The sequence below is a fragment of the Anser brachyrhynchus genome, assembly GCF_964034855.1.
Source record: "Anser brachyrhynchus genome assembly, chromosome: 2".
Lineage (NCBI taxonomy): Eukaryota > Metazoa > Chordata > Aves > Anseriformes > Anatidae > Anser > Anser brachyrhynchus.
This window is the reverse complement of record NC_137695.1, coordinates 24828668-24848871: the sequence shown is the minus strand read 5'-3', so window position 1 is coordinate 24848871 and position 20204 is coordinate 24828668. Positions and strand designations below refer to the sequence as shown.

The following is a 20204-nucleotide window of genomic DNA, read 5'->3' as shown; positions in this document are numbered from 1 at the left end:
AACATTCATTTCCTGCTTCTCAAACCTGAGCTCTTCTTGTTCTGTATCATTCATCAACCTATTCTACTTAGTATGCCAAAATGATTAATGAAAACATTAAGTAAGATCAGTCCCAAGACTAAGCCTTGAGAGGCACATCTGGCAGCTACTTATTGGTACTTCTGTTTGCAGCTGGACCCTTTGCCATCTCACTTTGAGCCAGCTCACTATCTATTTCAGAATTTGTATGCTATCTCTACGTTCTTCATCTTAACTGTTTTCTATGTGACATAATGTCAAATGCATTTTGAAAACCAGATAAATGAGCTCTACTACAATTCTTTTGTTATTTTTTTTTTCTTTTTAAAGCAAACCTATTACCTTGTCAAGGAAAGATATAATGTTATTTCAGCATGATCTATCTTTAGTAAGCCTATTTTTTCACTTTATACTGTCTTCAGTGGGAGCAGCAAATTGAAAGTGAAAAATGTAAACCTTGCTCCTTTGGAAAATATTAGACCTTTATTACTGATATATTTGTTATTAGCTACTGGATTTATTATATTCTTTATTTTCAGATTTCATACCTGAAGAATTTCAACACAATGATCCAGCTGATTAAAGTCTTTGACACTTCCTGCTGTTCTTGACTTCTTATCCCAGGAAAATGAATGAAGAAAACATGTGGTGAGATGGGATGCAATGTTAGATGGTTTTAGTGCGCACAGAGCTTCCAAATGCTGATATGTAATGTCAGAAACAGTTAAAGATTAATGACAAATGTATTTCCAATAAGTTCATATTTGCATTTCCATAATGTGTTACACGAGAAAGGTAAGGATATAAGAGACAAGCAACATAGTTTTACCCTTCAGAATGTTTTCAGTATGCCAGCTGGACCTGTAAGGTAATTTTCCCCCTAGCACAGCCTCTCACACATCCAGAGCTTTTCTCCTAGGTGAAGACAGCACAAAAAACTGCCGCAGGACCCTCTGGCAGTCAGCAGAGCTCGCCTTGCCAGGGCTGTGTCCTTCCAGCCCCGGGTTGCTCCTGCCTTGCTGGAGAGAAGGAGGCAGCGGCTGCTGTCACCCAGCCTTGCACCACCACCGTTCACAAGTGAAGTTCACAAATAGAAAGAGAAGGGAGCAAAGAGATAATCCGTCACGTGCGAGCTGAAATGAGACACATTTCAGATCGAGCCTTACAGGAAGATTTCTCTTTCTCTGCCACTAAATGAGAGATTAATGTGGTGAGCACGCACGAATGCTGACTGCCTATGTATGTCTGTGCACGACTTAATAAATGTTTTGCTGTTGTTCAGCCACAATGAGAATATTATAACCAATCAACATTTTTGAAACAGAAATTAATTGTACACTTCATTGAGATGACACTGATAAGGTAAGTGACTGCTTCAGGCACTCAACTACTCATCTCTATTTATAGCTAGATAACTGAGGACAGAGAAAAAGGAAGTGGGCGGGAGAGAGAGTAAATCCCCAAAGAATAGCTATTAATTGCTTTGCAGTGACTCACCATATTCTTTATCAGAAGACAACTTTCAGCAGTTCTATTTTCCAGGTTTCACCTCACCAAACGACACCTCGGAGGCAGCCAGCCTTGGGGCCTGCCCCGCTGGCCCTTCCTGAGGCCGACCTCAGGCCAAGGCGACGGTGGCCTGGCACTGGCCTGGCAGCCCACGGTGCTTGGCACAGATCTGGCTCTGACCTACTTTAGGTGTTTACATCAAATGAGCGAGTCACACCCAGTATCTTTTGTTTCTGTAATTCCCCATCATAAAGTGACTATTGCACAAGATCAAAGGCAGTTTTTCTGTCAGCCCTTCCAACATGAGAGGTGTGCCATAATGACTGACAGGATAGAAGTCGTCACGAGTGCAAGAGAGCTAAAAGTGGCTTTGTGCAGACAGGTGTTGCAGTGAACCTAAGACAGCTCAGGTTGACAAATTCAGTTCAGCTCACTCCAGAATCTGTAAACACAGATATTGGCCCAAACTTCATCTGACTTTTACTGGCAGTGAAGTCTTGGAAAGGCATCAGTGTGTTATTGGAAGCCTCCTCGGAGCATTTCAGTGCTTCTGATTCAAACCCTAACCAGGAAGTATAGAAAGAACAACAACAAAAAGCTTTAAAACAAGAAGTTTTAAAGCATCTGCGGCACCAGCTCTGATGCTGCAGTACTGAAATGATCTGAGCGTGACCCTGGAGGGAGCAAGCAGGCTTGGCTTACCTGGGCACACAGACACATGCAAGGGGAGAAAGACAGCATGAATGCTGTGAATGAGGTTGTTTTGCTGTCCCACTTGCAAATGCAGTAGCTTTTTAACACTGTGGCAGAGGATGAATGAACTGATAGAAGAGCACCAGAATTTTCTCCCCTTGCTTTTCTTTCCTTTTGGTCTGTTGGGGCTCAAAGTTGGAAATCCTCATTATATTCCATGATCCACCTCATGCTAGCTGGTTACTCAAGATGGTACAGACAGTACCGAAGGGCTGGAGGCCAGGACCAGGACTGCTGCTGTGACCTGGCTGCTTCACAGAAAGCTGCAGCCACTGCCGTGGCAGGGGAGAGCTGGAGAACACCAATGAGCTGCTTTTGAAGGACATTTTGTGGGTTGCTTTGCTCAGGGCAGCACATCTCAAGGCTCACAGAGTAACTGTCAGGTAGAAAGAATTGTGCTGCTGAACGCAAGTCAATGCGGCTGACAGAAAAAAAAATAACACTTTCTGGCAATCAGCACAGAGGTCACCCCTAGTGATGGAGAAAAAATAAAATTCTAGTAATAATAATAATGAAACACTAGGTCTGCAGGGAGTACACAAAGACCCCAACACTGGGGGGATACTCTGGGGGAAGCATGCTTTGGGGGATGGAGGGAATGGAGAGATGACTGGAATATTTCTTGAATTCTCTTCTCACCCTGTGGGTGTATGATTTTAACAAAACTAGTCTTCATTACTTTTCCTACGTTCACATAAACATTATCTGCACAAGAATGTAAACAACTGTAAAAAAGTGGAATCTTGGAAGCAGGACAGCTCCTGAAGAGTGCCTGCTTTCTGAAAACATGCACGTGCACACAGTCCTGCAGCTTGCAGCCTGCAGCTTGGTGCTTCTGGCCTGGCCACTCTGCCAGTAACTTACTGGCTGGCATGCAGGGGGATGAGGGCCTCCAGTGCACCAAGCATGGACGTTCCTGGGACCCAGGCTCTGGTGAGAGCTCAGGTACCACCACAGCTCCCAGTACCCAGTGCCTACAAGTTTTTGCATGAAATGATCATGTCTACATGATTCATCATTTTTTCAGGCAGAGGAGTCTGCCTTCTGCTGATCTCCAGGAAGCTGCATTAGCCTCTCTGAACCTGTCTCTGCTTTCCCCAAACCTTGCTGAGGTCCAGGTTGATTAGCCCCAGCACAGATCACCGCTCTTGGTTAGTTAACAATGTGTCTGCCTGCTCTTTAGCCAGGATTATTTCTGCGCTGGCATAAGCAAGGATTCTCCAGACATGCCTTCTTCCATTCTTTTTTTCTCTTCCCCACAGAAGTGACAGGATGTTGACATGAGTCCTGCCTGTCAGGGTGGAGGAGCGTGGGCTGTGGGAAGTGAGGACAGTGCAAAGTGGTGGTTGTTATTTTTCTGGTTTCTGTGGAAGAACAGGTGAAGTATTTCACTGCCTCTGTTTGGAGCTGTCATACTGAAAGTCTCTTTTCAAAACTTGGACAAGGTGAGGGTAGGTAGTTCTTTTTCATTTTCTTTACTGTTAATTCCTTGGTATATCTTCAGTATCCAAGTAGTTAATAGGTGGTTACTGTTGACCTGGACTATCTAAGTGTGTCCTGTTGTTTTCAGGTCACAGAAGAGCGCTGCACTGGGCTTTCAGGAAGCAAACAGATGAATAAGATTTGAAGAACCCAATGGAACATGATGGGGGCAATTACAACACAAAACACATTAGTGATATGGGTAACTAAAAAGCAAGTAAGACAGTGATTTAAAAGATCAGATGAAGTTATTAACCATAGTAGTCCTCTGCAGAGATCACATCAGACATAAAGAGCATGACTATCTATGTCAGAGCAAAGAGCAAACTGGTTGTCTTCCAATGCTAGAAATATAATACGTTTCCTGTATTTTGAATTGTATTATCAATCTGCTGTGCATATATAGAATGCCTTCCATAAAATTAATTGTGTTTTTCCATTATTGTTGGGAATGGCAAGCGTTGATAGTGTCCCATTCCTCTTGCTTTGTTGGCAATTCCCTACCTATATATTTTTCACTCACATGCAGGCTTATGCTGGGAAATGTTCCCCAGATAAAGTTCACTGCTGAACCTCTGTGAGTTATGCCTAGTAAAATGCTGAGATATGACCTTCACAAGACAGCACTATGATGAAATAGCACAGAATATATTCTCTCAGCCCTCTTCGACAATGGTAGTAAATGTTCCACATGACATGTTCTAAAACCTGAAAATTTAGGCTAGGTCCTGATTGCACAAGGAGGCAAATGAATGAGGATCGCACCAAGTTTTCACAGGGCTCTATAACTGCTTTTTGTTATTAAGAGATGCTAGGGCTGTTGTGAAAAAATCAAGCCTGAAAGGAAGGGCACTGTAGAAAGAGTCTGACTGGGAATCAGACCAGGATTAAAAATAGAAAAGAAAAAGAAGGAGAGCAGTGAGGTGAGTCTTCTTTCAGGACCAGAGAAACTATTGCAGTATACAGTAAAGTATATACAGTAAGTGTTTGATATGATCCTGCGGCAGGAGGAGAATCTACACAAACTGATACTGGATCCATTGCCTTTGACAGCAAATATGGGTTGGTGGACACAAACCTGCATTCATTTCCTCATACTGGGTAGGTAGCTTACAATATGCCATGACATATATCAGCAGTTGCTTTAGCAAAGGCTTTGCATACATCTTTATTCCTTTATGTGAAACCTTGAACCCTCCTATTTTCTCTGAGATGAAGGAGTCCACACAGACATCTGCTTGAATTTTTTTGAATTCACACTGTGAATGCAGCCTGGCAGTGCTGATTTCTGGATCCACCACTCAAAGAGGATGTGATGTTTGAATGACAATTCATGGCTGAGTGATCCAGGAATCAACCTCATAATGTTTCACACGTGAGGCTCGACATTTGCTAAAACAACCCAAGAGCAGGCATGGGGTCACAAGTAAAGAGGCTGGTCCCTATTGATAGGATGCAAAGGGGAGCAGGAGGTCCTACACATGACACTGAAGTCCACCTAGTTTGTCCACCAGGTCTTGTCCTGTATCCCCTTGCAGTGTGGCCTCCAACTCATTCATATGAAGGGAGTGTGACAGTGTAGAAGAGGCACTGTGCAGTGCTGCTGCTCCCAGGGGTGGTGGGGAGTGCCCAGAAGGGGCCGAGGCCATTTTAACCTCTACCAAGCTACTTCAGCAGTGTGAGATGTGTGACTTGGTGCTGATCCAAGGAACTCTGACAATATTGTAAACAATCAAAAAATCTGGGAGAGAGGAAAATGAAATCTAATATTAGCCACAATCAGCACTCAGAAAATTCCCGTTGAGTATTGTTTGTGGCCATGGTACTAATCAATATTAAGATCTATTTTTCACTTTTTGAAGAGAGTTATTTTTACTAACACAGGGGTAAACAGTAACAGATATCTGTTTTTTTCATCTTAAAAGCATTTAATGTAAAATCGGACCTCATTATCTATCAGAAATATACCGTTAAGTTTGTAGAATGTATAAATGAGTACTAGCCCATTGCATTTTTCTTTTAAAATTATTTTTTGTTCATTTGGTTGACAGTCTATTGTGCAAGAATGCAGTGCAGTGATTAATTTTTACTATAAATTAATTGTTTCCCTCATTAGCATATATAAACACCTAAATATCCTATAGGTATCTAAATTTGTTTTAATGTGAATATGCTTTTCTTAGTATTACATACCTCACTCACAGTTGAAATCTAGGAGAAAGGAAAAAAAAAACACTTACTGTAAAAGGTATTTGCTGGAAGGTTTTATAGCCTGTTTGGTAGCAGGTGAACAGCCATCAATATCAGCTGGAACAAAGTCAGAAGACCTGTAGCTCAGCAGCTGGCTGAGAGAAAGGGCAAGTCCTCATGGCTCAGAGTTTCCACACCATGTCAAGCTCCTCATAATAAAATCCTTAGAATCCACCTGCTAAAGCCTTTGGTCTAAGAAGCAGGCTTATAAAGCCTCTGACTTTGAGGTCTGCTTTCTGGGACTCAATCATATTACTTCATCCTCTGAAGGAAAGCTGACATTAGTGGGGCTTGGTGGTGGCTGTATTAAAGGACAGAGTGTGACCCACTGGCTTAAAAAAAAAGAGGGAGGACTCTAAGGTTCAAGTCCAGAGCACCGCTTGACACACTGAAAGGAATAAAATCATTGCCTTATGAAGTAAAATAAAAATTAGAACATTTTCTCTTCAAGACCTATAAATCGACGTGCATGAACACATGCCTTATATTGAGGACTTACTTTGTAATAGTCTAGCAGTCCATTACTCTGTACTTGGTAGCTTGGACAGGTGAGATGTCCCCTCACTCTCTCAAACTTTTTGTTACAGATGGCAGATCTTATTTGCAGCTGCTTGAACTTCTACTTTTTAACCATGTGTAAGCATTGAAGAAAATCATGCTGGGTGTCTGATTCTGGATAATTTTCTAGGAGAAACTTCCAGCAGAAGAAATCCTCCTGGCTCCAAGAATGAGGTTGGGGGTGAAAAGAACACACTGTTTTGCCCACGTGGGCCCAGGAGGGACTAGTTCAGGTAGGGACTGGGAGGCTCAGCAATGCAAACTGCTCCAACTGCCAGCTCTGCAACTTTAAAGCCCCAGCATGAGAGAGCATACTGGATAAAGAAGTCCTTCCCACGACTCCAGCTGCTGTCTGTATCGCTTCTGGCTAATGAGAGGCAGAAGCAGAAGAGGAAGAAGACAAGTGGCAGGAGATGGCAGCAAAGGTGCCATAGATAAGCAGGGGGGAAGGATGAAAGCTGAGCACTAGTCTGTAAGACACTTTCCCCAGCACAGGGCCTGAGACCTGAGCCTCAGTCTGCTATCAGCAAATACCTGTGAAACCACTGATAAAACCAGCATGGCAGTCATTTCAGGAGATGGCTCAAACACTGCACTATTGCCATCGGTTGCTTCAAATCACCCACTACCAGAAACCTGGAGCTTTCACCCTTCCTGATATGGTCAGGAGAGACTGTTCTCATGCAAATGGACATGTTCAGCTTTGCATTGTTTAAAAAGGAAACCCTAAGAAATAAAAATACTATTAAAAATACCCTAAGATTACATAGTCAAGCACTGAAAAGAAATACCAGACTCGGGTTGTGAGGTGCACCTGCCTTTGGTCTCCTTGTACCCATTTAGTAGGATATGACTCCAAAAGAAGTGACTATGTGCTCATTTTTCTGTGGGCACCCTGACTCATTCAGAGCAGAGGATGGACATTACTCAGAGCATGAAAGCTGGTGAATGGGGCTGTGTGGGACTGCTTCACCCAGACATGGGAAACATGTCCTGGGTTACACAAGGGGCTTCAGGATGGTTTCAGTCTATGGTTCTGATTTTCCACGTCAGGACTGGCATGAATCACAAATGCTTTCTATTGCAAAAGAAGTTACAGAAAGCTGCTTTTTTTCACATATGAAATTTTATGATAATGTTAACTGCTGTATAAACTGGTCCCCATGTTTTTGTAGGGAGAGGAGAGGTTTTGGTGAGATCGATAGAGAGAGGTGGCAAAACATCACCAGATATTCAGGAATACAGATGCTTGAAGCCTGAAACAGGAGCAGTAGAAAGTAAGTAGAGCTGTGATCTAAAGGGGAGAAAACAAGGAAGAATTACATTGTTAAAGACTGTCATGGGGAATACTGTCAGAGGCCAGGTTAAAGTCAAACAGAGCATACTCTGGCATTGTTTTTTCATACCGAATGCTTGACCTTACAGACACATAATTTAAAGATCAGCACATTAAATTTATGTATAAGAAAATACCGGAGTCAGATACAGAACCATCTACTTTCTATTCGATCACTTTTTTTTTTCTTTTTTTTTTTTAAATTCAGCTCAGGTTATAATCACTGAAATATGTTGAAACATTGATGAACTCCATACGGCTTTGCTATATGTACAGAAAACAGCTTCAGCTGAAACTGTTTTCTACCCAAGAAGCAAAGAGCAGCTGGGAACTGCAGAGTGCTCTCACCTCCCATTTGAAAGATAGCTCTTTCTGATGAAGATCAAAAAGTTTTGGTAAGGAAATTTAAAAACATATAGTTATCAATCCTACTGTTTGATAAAATAAAGCAGACTTTCCAATTGTATTCTTCTAGCATTTTCCTGAAGCTTATTAATTTTATTTATTTATTTATTTATTTATTTATCGCAGAGGGAGATAAAGAATCCGGAGGAAATGCCAGTGAAGAGGCAAAATGGAGGAAGGTAAACGTTTTGCCTGTAAATATTCCCAAAGTCTAGACCCTCACAGAAACTGGAACTTACCAAATCAGTCCTAATTGCACAGTTTATAACAGAGAGCACTTAAATGGTTTCCCAAAGGCATGAAAGTAACGCCCAAAGTATTGAAGAGTCTTCTTCTAGACCCTGTTCCCAGCTCTCAATCCTGGATCTTGGAAACCAGAGCATGAAAAGAAAGCAAATGCAGGCACACTAAGCTTAAAAAAACAAACAAACAAATTACAAACCATGTGCTGCTTTCTTACTCTACATACCTTGCTTCTGTCATACAAATACAGTTAGTATCTTGCTAATATGTGTGTGTTCGCATTAAAATAAAAGAACAGGTCAAGGAAAAGAGCCATGGATATAGGAGGCACTCTGATTGCTAGTGTTATTTCTACAATTGTAGTAGCTTTCATTTTAGCATTAAAGTTTTCTAGGTGTAGAATAATTTCATCAGCTCTCTCGAGCCTGACAAAGAAAAAAAAAAAAAGACATAAAATCAGAAAGCTACCAATCACTTTTTCCTAGCACTTTCACTTAGAAAACATTAACAAGGTGTGTTATTTCATTTTTAATTGGGATTTTTCTGAAAACAAAAAACAACAAAAACAAACAAAGAAAAAAATCACAAACCCACACTTAATATGCTTATCCCGAAAACATATTAATTTGTATGACTTGGATTCTTTCTGCAGCTGATATTCTCTTTAATCAGAAATACTGCACAGAATCAAAGAAAAAATGCTGATTTATATTTTATTGCTCATGTTTTATCTTTCTCACTTGCATAAAAGACCTATTTTCTGCATTTTTAACAGATCTTAATTTGAATATGTTAACACATATTCGTATGCCTATTCTACATACAAATATTTTGTATAAGTATAGAACAATGCCTACACATATATGCATAGACATAAATATGTAGATATATACAACTTTCAATTATTTTTTTAAAATACATCAAAGAAAATCACTATTGTTATCCACCAGCTGTGACCAGAACTGTCTCTTTAACGTGCTGCATTTAATGAGACATTATGTTAGCATTTCTTGCCTTTTGTGTTTCTCAGGGAAAAAAAAAAAAGTTTAAATCGGTAAGGGAATTATGTAAATAATGTACCAACCCTGATGAAACAGCAATTATATATCTCAGCAGCTGCGTACATCCATTTATGATAGATGATTAACTAGCAAATTGTTGGCATATTTGTTTTATGGAGCATTTGGCAATTTAACTATTAGCTATGAAGGTTTAGCCAAAAGTCATTAAAATGCTGAGACTAGTATAGATCACAGCTGGTGCTGTTTTAGCAAACTTATAAAAACATCAATATGTAAGCACTACCTTAAAGTGAAGGACTCCCTCCACAATGGGGAATGCAAGCAGTGTGACCAGATACCACACTGGGCCCCTCATCCAACCATTCAGTGGTTTGTGGAGACACAGAAGACCTGAGTTTTGGATTCTTGTTCTGTTTGAGGGTGATTTGAACCCTAACACCTGTGTCACAAAAGCTGCCTTATCCATTTGTCCTACTGATATTCTGCAAGGAGGAGTACCTCTGCATTAGACCAGAATACAGGCACAAGTTTAGAAAGCCCTTAGAGCTTCACAGGTCTTGGCTTTTAGAGGCTTCGATTCCAGTTTCACTTTGATGGATATCTAATATAAATCTCTTGCAATGTGGGTTTAAATCTGTTCAGAAAGGAACCTGCATCTTGGATCCCCACAGTCTGGGTAAGTGCAATGACAAGGAAAGAAGAGCAGACAGATAACCTCTTCCAGGAATGACTGGAGTGGCTGAAGACATTGTCGTCTTACCGGTAGAATTTAGTTGTGAATTGTTCCTTTCTCTTTTCAGTGCCAAATGAAGAGAGATTCAAGCTGTAGAAGCAGACTTTGCACTAAAGATGGAGATTTATATGTATTTTCTTATGCTGCATGCTGTTGCAAGCAGCTGAAAACTGTATCTATCAGCTGTAGATACCTGAAAAGATTGTAGGTTGCTTTGAAGGTAGATAAGTTTAGGTTCTGGAAAAGAACTGTTAACTGAAGTGAGCATCGCTACCCATCTGGGGTTTAAGATCGTCTGAAAGCTTTTTTTTTTTTTTTTTATTCAGGGGGACAATGAAGATTCCAGTTCTTCTATTACTGTACTTCATGATTTACATGAAAACAGGTATTGTGCAATTTTTAAGTTAATCACATATCCCCGTGCTTTGATGAAGGAGGTGTTGATGCTTCCTCATCCACTCTGCTGGCCTCCATCTTCTCTCATCCCTGACTCCTCACTGGCCCACTTTCAGAGTCACTTTCTCCAAGCACTATGTTGCAAATACAGCACTTGTTGCCAGACACACTCAGATCCATAGCATGCAAGAGCAGATATAAGGACGGGAGGCTTTCCCCCTATCAGTCCCCTGCATGTCTGCCCTTTATCTGGGCCTAGTCAAACCCAGAGCAAACATTGATCTGTTAGTGCTGCTACACGGAGATCATGCAGCTCTAGCTGTTAATTACAGGCAGAAAACTCACTATTTAGTGGAGAGAGGCAAGCATCAGAGTAACTTCACATGTAGCTGCAGCTGCACTGCTGTGCATATATACGTATACATCACAGTTACACCCTGCCTTCTTCTCCCCTGCTGTCCTTGTGCCTGCTCTCCCCTGCCCTCTGCCCACACTGGTCTCATCCCTCCAGAAAGGAGCCATGTGAGCTCCTTTTTAACATTTTTAACTTATTCTTTTGGAGGTCTGAGACAAAACAGAAATGAGCTCATGATGCTGAGGCCACACTGGTTCAGCAAATTAGCCTGCTTCAGCGTAATTTTGCTGTGAAAGTAAACAGAGGAGATTAAACAGCAAATTGCACCTTGCCAAAAAGTCCACTTTTTTTTTTTTTAATTTGAAATACCAGATACAAACCATATTTTTCCTGTGTTCTTCTTCACTTATTTCATCATCAGCCTTTCCAGCATCAGAGTTAACCTAGAAGATTAGTGAGGAATTAGAGAAATATGTTGTTTTCTCTGTTTGTGAAACACTCTTTCCAGGAACAGTATTCCCTTCTGCTTCTCTTCTCTCAAATTTCCTTTTAACCTGTTGCTATGCCTGTGCTGTGTGTATGCACTCAGTTTACACCATAAGCTGCTTACAGCAAGGAGGCATTACTTGTACTCTTCTATGCAATTTTGTCACTATGGACGTAGCAACCCACTCAAATGATCTTCGTTATACAAGCTATGAGGGGAGATGAGTAATTCATCACATCAGTCATAACTCCCTAGTGAGGTGGGAGGCTATGCTTTGGAGACTGGCTATAATCTGTTCAAGTGAACTTGATGATATGTGGCTATTGTTGAGAAAAAGGAAAAGAAAAATGAAAAAGAAAAATGAAAAAAAAAGAAAAAAATAGGAAAAAAGAAAGAAAAAATAGGAAATAAAGAAAAAGAAAAAGATAACTTGCATAAATCACACAAGCTGTGATGGGCTTTTACATTTTTTTCTGAAGGTGGAAGAAAAATTTTCCCCTTTAACCTGTTGTGTGGCTTTCTGTGAGATTCATCAGGTGAGACGTCTGTCTCGCATGGTGCAGGGGGGTTGGAAAGCACTGTGGGATACCCTGCCACAATAGATTCATCTAAAGTGTTAGATGAACCAAGTCCAGGCTTTCCCACTTTCTCATTTTTCCTTACTCAGTGCACAAGAGGATGGTGAGGAAGAAAGCAGGAGGAAAATCTGCTTGAAAAGTTGCCTTCCTAAATTAAGTGGGATAAAGAGGTGACCTGAATTTGTTTGCTTGTTTTTAAATAAAGAACTCATGAAATCTTAAAAAGCAGCTTTTGACTGTAAACAGTGACTTTGCCTATTTAATGCATCTTAAAAGACTTATTCTGCCTCCTTCCACCTCCAGATGACAGGGAGGCTTCCCAGGGAATACATGCAGGGATGTTGCCTTCCTCAGGCTCTGAGCTTTTGGTGGCTTAAATAGTTTCTAGCCCTTCTGGCTAGAAAGAAAACCCAAAATATAAAAGTGTTCTCATGCTTTCTCAACAGTTTTAATCTACTTGTGTGCTTATGGGGGCTAAATGAAGTGCTGATTAAAGGCATTTTGCTCCTAGCCTCTGCTTCTGAGAGAGGAGTGTTCACATCTGAGTCACAACTCTCCTGCAGTCATACCCACCAGCTGCCCATCCCTGGCTCTCCCCTTGCGATCCCACGAGTAGGTGTGCTCTGAGCAAGAGGTGCTGCTGGTTCACCATCTCCTGCCTTTCTTTGCCTTCTTGTCACAGTCTGGACATCTAACTCCACAATTATGGGAAAATGAGAACCTCCAAGTGGGAAACATTAGCACTACCTAGCTACTGTCTCCCTTTCCCTCTTCTCTCTCCATCTCCAACCCAGCATATTGTGCTGCTTTGTCAGATGGTACAGTCGCTGGCACCAAAGATAGCGTGAACTGATCGTCTGAACTCAGGAGAGAGCCCTAAAACCTTGTTATTTCAAAATGGCATATTTTGATGCTTTTTATTTGCCTTCTGGGTTTGAGTTTTTAGAGTCATACCAGTGATTGCAATCATGAAGCCTGCATTTTTTTCCTAAAATGGGACCTCAGGCTGCCATTAATAGTTTCTTTCCACAGATGAGGCTTTAAGAAAAATATCAAACATTTTAAGACTCATAATAAAATCTTGAGAACTGTCAACATTTTATGTCATTGGCTCCCTTGCTCTCCTCATCTCTTCCTGCCTTGAAAAACCAGTTCATTCATGTCAGATGAGAGAGCCAGGATTCATGATATCCATCCAAAATTGGAGTGCAGAAACACATTTTGCAGGTCAGGCCAATCTCATCTCACAATCTTTAATAACAGTTCCATTTTAGAGCATTTGGAGAGTAGAAAATTAAGAGTAAACAACAATATTTTATCATGATAAAAAATGCAACCAGGGCCCAAAATATACTTTTACTTTGGAGGGGCCTCCTTTAATGCACTCTAAAGCTTTGGAGATGACTACATGGTAGAGTGAGCTGTAGTCCTACTGGGTGAGGTGCAAGATACCAAAGACATCATTTTGGTTTAACTTGGAAATAGAGTTGAGGCCATTATTTAGTTCAATAATAAAAATAACAAATCATCTTGCTTTTGACATTTTTTTAATGAAATGTTGTCTTTTCAATGAGAGATTTTTTGTAACCTGAAATTACAACAGCAAAAAAAATGGTTTTGAGAGCAACCATCTGAATTTTCCTTGACAGATTAAAATTCTGAAAACCAAAACCAATTTCACTACATTTTTGTGAGAAAATCTTTGAAGTGTGTGAGTGTGTGTATACATGTATGAATTGATCCTGTTTGCCATTTTATTCTGCAAATAAGAAAAATAAAGCATTCCTTTGTTGTTATGATAGGAATGCCACAGATCTGCAACTGAAGCTGAGAGGCCCACAGTAGTCGTCACTGAAAGAGAAAAGTCTGCTCCTGCTCCAGGACACGTACAAACCCAGATGTCAATTAGAGGAGAGAGAAATGAGTCAGGGTGATGAGGTCACATTAGAAAAACAGAGTTTAGCAGAAAAACAGGAGTCTCAGCCTGCCACAAGAGCTTTTTTCAGGATGATGTAATTTCTATTAAATGGCTTGAAATTAAGTTATTATCCAGTACTGCGCATACCCCAAAATATTGACATGTATGATGTTACGTAGTTTTCCCAAAGAGAAGAAATATTCAAAAAATAATTATATCTCAAAATACTGTGATTTGTTTTAGTGGATACAAGTACTGTGGTTTCCAAGGTTTTCAACATTTGAAAGAACATTTGCAGACCTTTTTTGAAATAACTGTCCTTGAGTATAGAAGACAGTCCCCTCTTTTTTACAATTAACTGAATATAGTAAGTACATCACCATAAAACTTTGAAAGCATTGGGATCAACTTATTGTTTGACAAAGCTAAAGCAAGAATAGTAATCAATCCCTTGGCAATGGAAATTTTAAATTTAAAATAAGCTTTAACAAAGCCTTTGAACCTTCAAACACTTTATCCTTAAGAAATTAATGGGTCCCTGTAGAAGTCTTATTTCCTTTTCTGTTGCAGTTATATATACTTCAACTACATTAATCAACAATGCAACCAAAAAAAAAACAGATAGAGACCAGGCTCCTGGAAAAAAATTCTCCCATGCCTCTTTGCTTCTTCTCCCCTTTTTCCCCCCTTTTTGGACTGGAGTTGCTGCTTGGAGTTCCTCAGGAAAAAAGGAAAAAAAAAAAAAAAGAAAGGATGTTCTGATTTTTAAACTCTGTTTATTTCAGCTTCAGTCTGCTGTCATAATTATACTTCCCTCCACCCCAACCTATTCCCCTCTCCAGCAATTTGTGTTGACTGCCACAACACCTATGGATGAAAGCAGCCCTACGTGAGAGGTTTCATTCTGCTGCACTTGGAACAGCACTGAAGAGTCCTTCAAATGTTTCTCTCTTTTAAAAGCAATTGCAACTTTATGGAACATTTTCTTTTTCCTCTTAGGAACAATTACAGTTGTGGTCCCCAAGCTGCCATGCCAGCCTCTGCCTTTGGGCAAAAATGAATATATTTTTCATGTTTCAATACATCAAAAACTCCTAGAAGTGACCTTCCTTGTTACAGGTATAGCTTGTGGCTGCCTTTTTTGTGTCTACTCTTAAATCCCATCATAGTTATAGTTTCAGTCTAGCTCGGCTTCTCCCAAACATGAAAAGAGAGCCTGTGTGAACTGTTGACACTGTTTTCCCCTCTCAGTTCCTTTGCTCTCCTTAAAAACCCAAAGCCTAAAAATAAATGTCTTCAGATTCAGCCCTCCATCTGGTGTCTCCTCACACAGCTTTGTAAGGAGCTCATATCCACCATCCAACATTGTTTTGCTATTCCTGTGATGTTTAGCTGAGCTCTCTGCTAGCATTACCTGGGAGCACCGCCACGTAGAAGCTGCACGTCTATTAGTATTTGTACTATAAACGTCCTACTTAAGGGGTTTATATAACTCAGAAGTAAGAATTTGTTTTTGGCTGAAACTCATTACCTCTCAGCCAAAAAGCAAAATTTTGTTTAATTTGACATAAATGAAATTGATGTGCTGTCGCAGGTCTATTTATACTGAGGGAAGGGCTCTTGTCTTTAGATCAGCTTCTCCAGATACCACGTGAGGATTGCTGTGCTGGCAGAAAGTCCGCAGTGTTGGGTTGGAATTTGTGTAGTCTCTGACACAGATAGGTGAGGAGGTAACTAATGCAAAGTGAGACAGAGAGACCAGTACAGAGTGATTCACCATATCCTTCCCTCCCAGTTCTACATAAGCTACAAGAAGACCAAACAGTGACATGCTATGCCCCACTGCAGTAAAGGGAAATTTGGCATTTTCTTCGTCTACCATATAGAAATACTTATTTATTTGTAATTGCAGATAACTAGCTGACAAGGTGGGCTGATCACTTGACAGCAAGTCACAGCACAGCCACTGAATTGTGAATAGCAAAGTGCCTGGGTAGATCATGGAACAGATTCTCCGTGAAGTTATGTTAAGGCATATGGAAGACAGGAAGGTGATTTGAGACAGCCAGCACAGCTTCACCAAGGAATGAATGATCAGAGGGCTAGAGCACTTCTCCTATGAAGACAGGCTGAGGGAGTTGGGGTTGTTCAGCCTGGAGAAGAGAAGGCTCTGGGGAGACCTTATAGCGGCCTTCCAGTACCTAAAGGGGGCTACAGGAAAGCTGGAGAGGTACTTTTTGCAAGGGCATGTAGGGATAGGACAAGGGGTAATGGCTTTAAAGAGAAAGAGGGTAAATTTAGATTAGGTATAAAGAGGAAATTCTTTACTATGAGGGTAATGAAGCACTGGAACAGGTTGCCAAGAGAAGCGTTGGATGCCCCCTACACAAGGGCAAAGGTCCTCCAAAGGGATCTTTAAAGTTCCCTTCCTACCCAAACCAGTCTATAGTTCTGTAATTCTGTGAACTCCAGCCTTGACTGTAGTGGTGCAATCACCCTGAAGCCAGAGGGTGGGGGGAGAAGGAGATTCCCCCTGTGCTGGGATTCCATGTGTATAATTGTGTACAGTACAGTTTTGATGATTTTGAAATGGCCAATTTGTCTGAAATTAATGCTTGCATGTTCAGATTTCTTGTGTTTCTACCTTTCTTCTTTCCTCTGCAATAAGCTTACATAATTTGCTTTGTAAGCGTGTTCAAATTTGGAGGTGTGTCTTTACTGAATTTGTCTTATGTTTAATAAGACATGCACATACAAATGTCTTTTAAACCATGATGAAAAGAACTGTTAATACAGATTGTTAAGTTAGTTCACTGAACTCATTGAAAAGTAACAGTAACAGACTGGTTGTGAAATGAAATATCTTGTTTTGCTTCCAAGGAAATTGCAGAAACAATTTTGTGGTTGAAATAATTATGGATATGGGTGTGTTTTATATAACATGGGTACTTAATTGCTGCATTTAAAGCACTCTGACTTTTTTTAAAGTACTTTTATTTATAATAAACTTCTGCATGTCCAAAATTGGTTACAGCAGTTTTAAAAACTGTAGACAAAATACATAAGACAGAGCCTTGAAATTCACACCACTTCCCAAATGTAGCCCATCCCGAGATGACTGCTGATGACAGTTCTCCCAAGTTCATTTGAATTTCTGTAGCATTATAAAAAATTAAGTAAAATTCTTGGCCTCATTTTTTTCTGCCTTAGTATAAAAATTTCTGACATGGTAGTCTGCTTGATTTACAAGCAGAAACCAGTGGTTATCTGTAAAGAGTAACCCATTTCTGGCTTCTGTACCCCTTTCTGGATGTAGAAAATAAACTATGAAGTAGAAAATAAGCTATTAAGTAGATACGTAATGGAGAACACCACAGGCAACCTAAATCCTAATGACTGGAAGGTCAAGTGCTGGGACGACCTAGACTTGCTCAGTGACAGTGAATTACTGAATGTTGTCCAGAAATCTACAGAAGAGGCAGATAATGCGGAAAATATATATATATATATGTATATATTTGCCAATAAGGGCTCGTGCAATTTGCAGCAAAGAAACATTCTGAAGCATTAAACATTGTCACGGACATCAAGAAACAAGATCAGTTTTACTCCCTGAGCATAGTATGTGAGCAGAAACCTCCCAAAAGAATTGACATTGAGAAAGGTACCCACCAGTAACTAATTCCCTCAGCAGATGATACACAAAGATACACAGCACCTACACGAGGCACAGTTATTGATCCATTGCAGAGTGTCTGGGGGGAGCTCTGGAGTAGCAGATCAGACAAAATATTCAAAAGTAAATTAGATAACTTTGACAGCCAGATCACGATGTGAGTAAATGGGGCCCAAAACCTTTTGGGAAGAGCCACCAGAGAGGAGAGCAATGTACTTCCTGTACTTTGCAACAGAGAGAATGTGGAGCAGGGTAGAAGAGAGATCTTTGTGCCTTGTGGCTCTGTCTGGGTTTAAAAAAGAAGTATTAACCTGTCCAGAAGGTGAATTACAGGTAAATCAAGAGCCCCCAGAGCATTCACTCATCCTGGGCAACATGGGGTAATTTGCTAGACCTTGCCACAGACCCAAGACTAGATTCTGACCAGTGCAACTTCCTGGGACTTTGATGCAGTAATTTATATGACAGATTTATGGGGGAAGCAAAAGAGCAATTTAACATCTTTTCTTATCTCTCTCCTGCTTGACTGGCATTGCACACATCTCCTCCACTTCTCCAGTTCAGCTGAGACTCAATCCATCACCAATTATGTGTACATAAATCAGGGATGAGATCAGAGGCAGAGCCTTTGTATAAAGAAAAATCTGCTTTTACTGCTTAAGCAATAACAATAATTAGCAATAAGATTAACCCAAAGCTGTATGTACAGAGTACAATAATATTGCGAAACACAGATTTTGGATCTAAAATTTGAGAGTTATGATATCAAACCTACCAGAGAAGAGTCTTAAAAGAAAGGACAATGGTGGTTTAAGCTACTTTGACAGTTCCTCTGTCCTATTACAAAGCACTGGAACTGGTCAAAGTATGTGATTTGACCTTCTGCTTTCTTTTGTGTAGAAAATTTTCTTTTAAAAGGGAACAAACTCTTTCCTTCCCCCACTGCCGAAAAGAAAAGAAAAGAAAAGAAAAGAAAAGAAAAGAAAAGAAAAGAAAAGAAAAGAAAGAAAAGAAAAGAAAAGAAAAGAAAAGAAAAGAAAAGAAAAGAAAAGAAAAAGAAAAGAAAAGAAAAGAAAAGAAAAGAAAAGAAAAAAAGAAAGAAGGAAAGGAAAGGAAAGGAAAAGGAAAGAAAGGAAAGGAAAGGAAAGGAAAGGAAAGGAAAGGAAAGGAAAGGAAAGGAAAGGAAAGGAAAGGAAAGGAAAGGAAAGGAAAGGAAAGGAAAAGAAAGGAAAGGAAAGAAAGGAAAGGAAAGAGAAAAAGAAAATAATTTTTTTTTCTGCAACTGACAGTTATGCTCTTGTGCATTTCTACTTGCTCCCATTTTTTCCCCCTAGACTATCTACCATTCAGCAATTTTTCAACATGGTTTCATGAAAGTTGCAGAAAGAAGAAGAACTGCAAATGCTTTGGAAAAAGTTTATGGGTTCTTTTTTTTAGAAAGGTTTAAAATTGTACATCAACCAGCTGTGAATGACATGGCATTAAATATAAGAAATCACAGAGGCAAAAAGTGTGGAAAAAAACACTAGGATTGCCTAGAGAAGGCACGCCACATGACCTTATGACACAATGGCCATATGACACAACTTGCAGTCTGGAGTTCGCTGCCTTCTGCATCACTCACCCTACCCTTCCTGTGGCATTCTCACTGATGATTTTGGCAACACCTCACTACCACCTCACTTCATTTGCTGGCTTTTGTGACTCTCACTCTGCCCATGCCCTGCTGTGCGGATGAGGTGTTCAGCCTACTAGTCCTCATAAGCAGCATAGGGGGTTAGATGTTACCTGCTGCAGAGCGGGGATACTGCATTACCTTTCCTTTTGGCTTTCCACCACGACTACTCTCCTCCACCCAAGCAGTGTTTCTAACTTGTCTGCTGATATAAGCCAGGGAAAACTCAATTGGTTCTTCTGCCTTTGGTGAAATTTGGGATACAGTTAGATCATCCTGACAGGTATTTGTTTGCCTGTAGGAGTGATTCAAGTCCTGAAAGTGATCTGGGAACTGAGGCAGTCAAAGCTTAGTCAGAAGTTCATGGTTCCCTTGAAACGTTGTCCTACAGGAGAAAGTTGCAAACACTGAAGGCTACATCTGTGCTAATTAACTAGTCATGACAAAGGCCATACTAGAGCCCTGTCGTGCCATCCTCTGTACTGTGTAATAGTTAGCACCTTTCTTGCCAAATATCCCTCTCCCAGACAATGCCTGGCCACAGACTAGGGCTGTAAGAGAGCCCAAACAGTATTCCCAGTAGGCGAGATGAAAGAGAGTCCCCTTGTTTGAGGGGAAACAGAGCTCGGGGGTATGGACACAAGCAGTGCTAAGTAAAGGACCCAGCTGCTTGTCCCTCTTCTGTTTCATTCACTAGTATAGATGTAGTCAAAATATTAGTAGTGGAGGACTGGTATATGGAGGAGAAAATACCCATCTTTTTATCTGTAGGATTATCTGTAGGATTATATCTAGGTCAGCTCTTTGCAG

At 40.4% G+C, this 20204-nt stretch overlaps 1 protein-coding gene across 4 annotated transcripts; it reads left to right on the top strand.

Moving 5' to 3' along the window:
- The first annotated feature begins 3166 nt into the window (after nt 1-3166).
- Nucleotides 3167-18592, top strand: LOC308191235 (uncharacterized protein). Of its 4 annotated transcripts, XM_080583481.1 has the most exons (6): nt 3167-3725; nt 4569-4863; nt 8438-8490; nt 10636-10694; nt 12215-12295; nt 13928-18592. In XM_080583481.1, the coding sequence occupies exons 2-6, from the start codon at nt 4755-4757 to the stop codon at nt 13968-13970; spliced, it is 345 nt and encodes a 114-aa protein (XP_080439607.1). In that variant the 5' UTR covers nt 3167-3725; nt 4569-4754; the 3' UTR covers nt 13971-18592. The 4 variants fall into 4 exon arrangements, 1 of the variants encoding a protein (XP_080439607.1); XR_013947826.1 differs by lacking the exons at nt 3167-3725; nt 4569-4863; nt 12215-12295 and adding an exon at nt 5363-8301; XR_013947827.1 differs by lacking the exons at nt 3167-3725; nt 4569-4863; nt 12215-12295; nt 13928-18592 and adding exons at nt 5363-8301; nt 12637-13257.
- Nucleotides 18593-20204: the final 1612 nt, after the last annotated feature.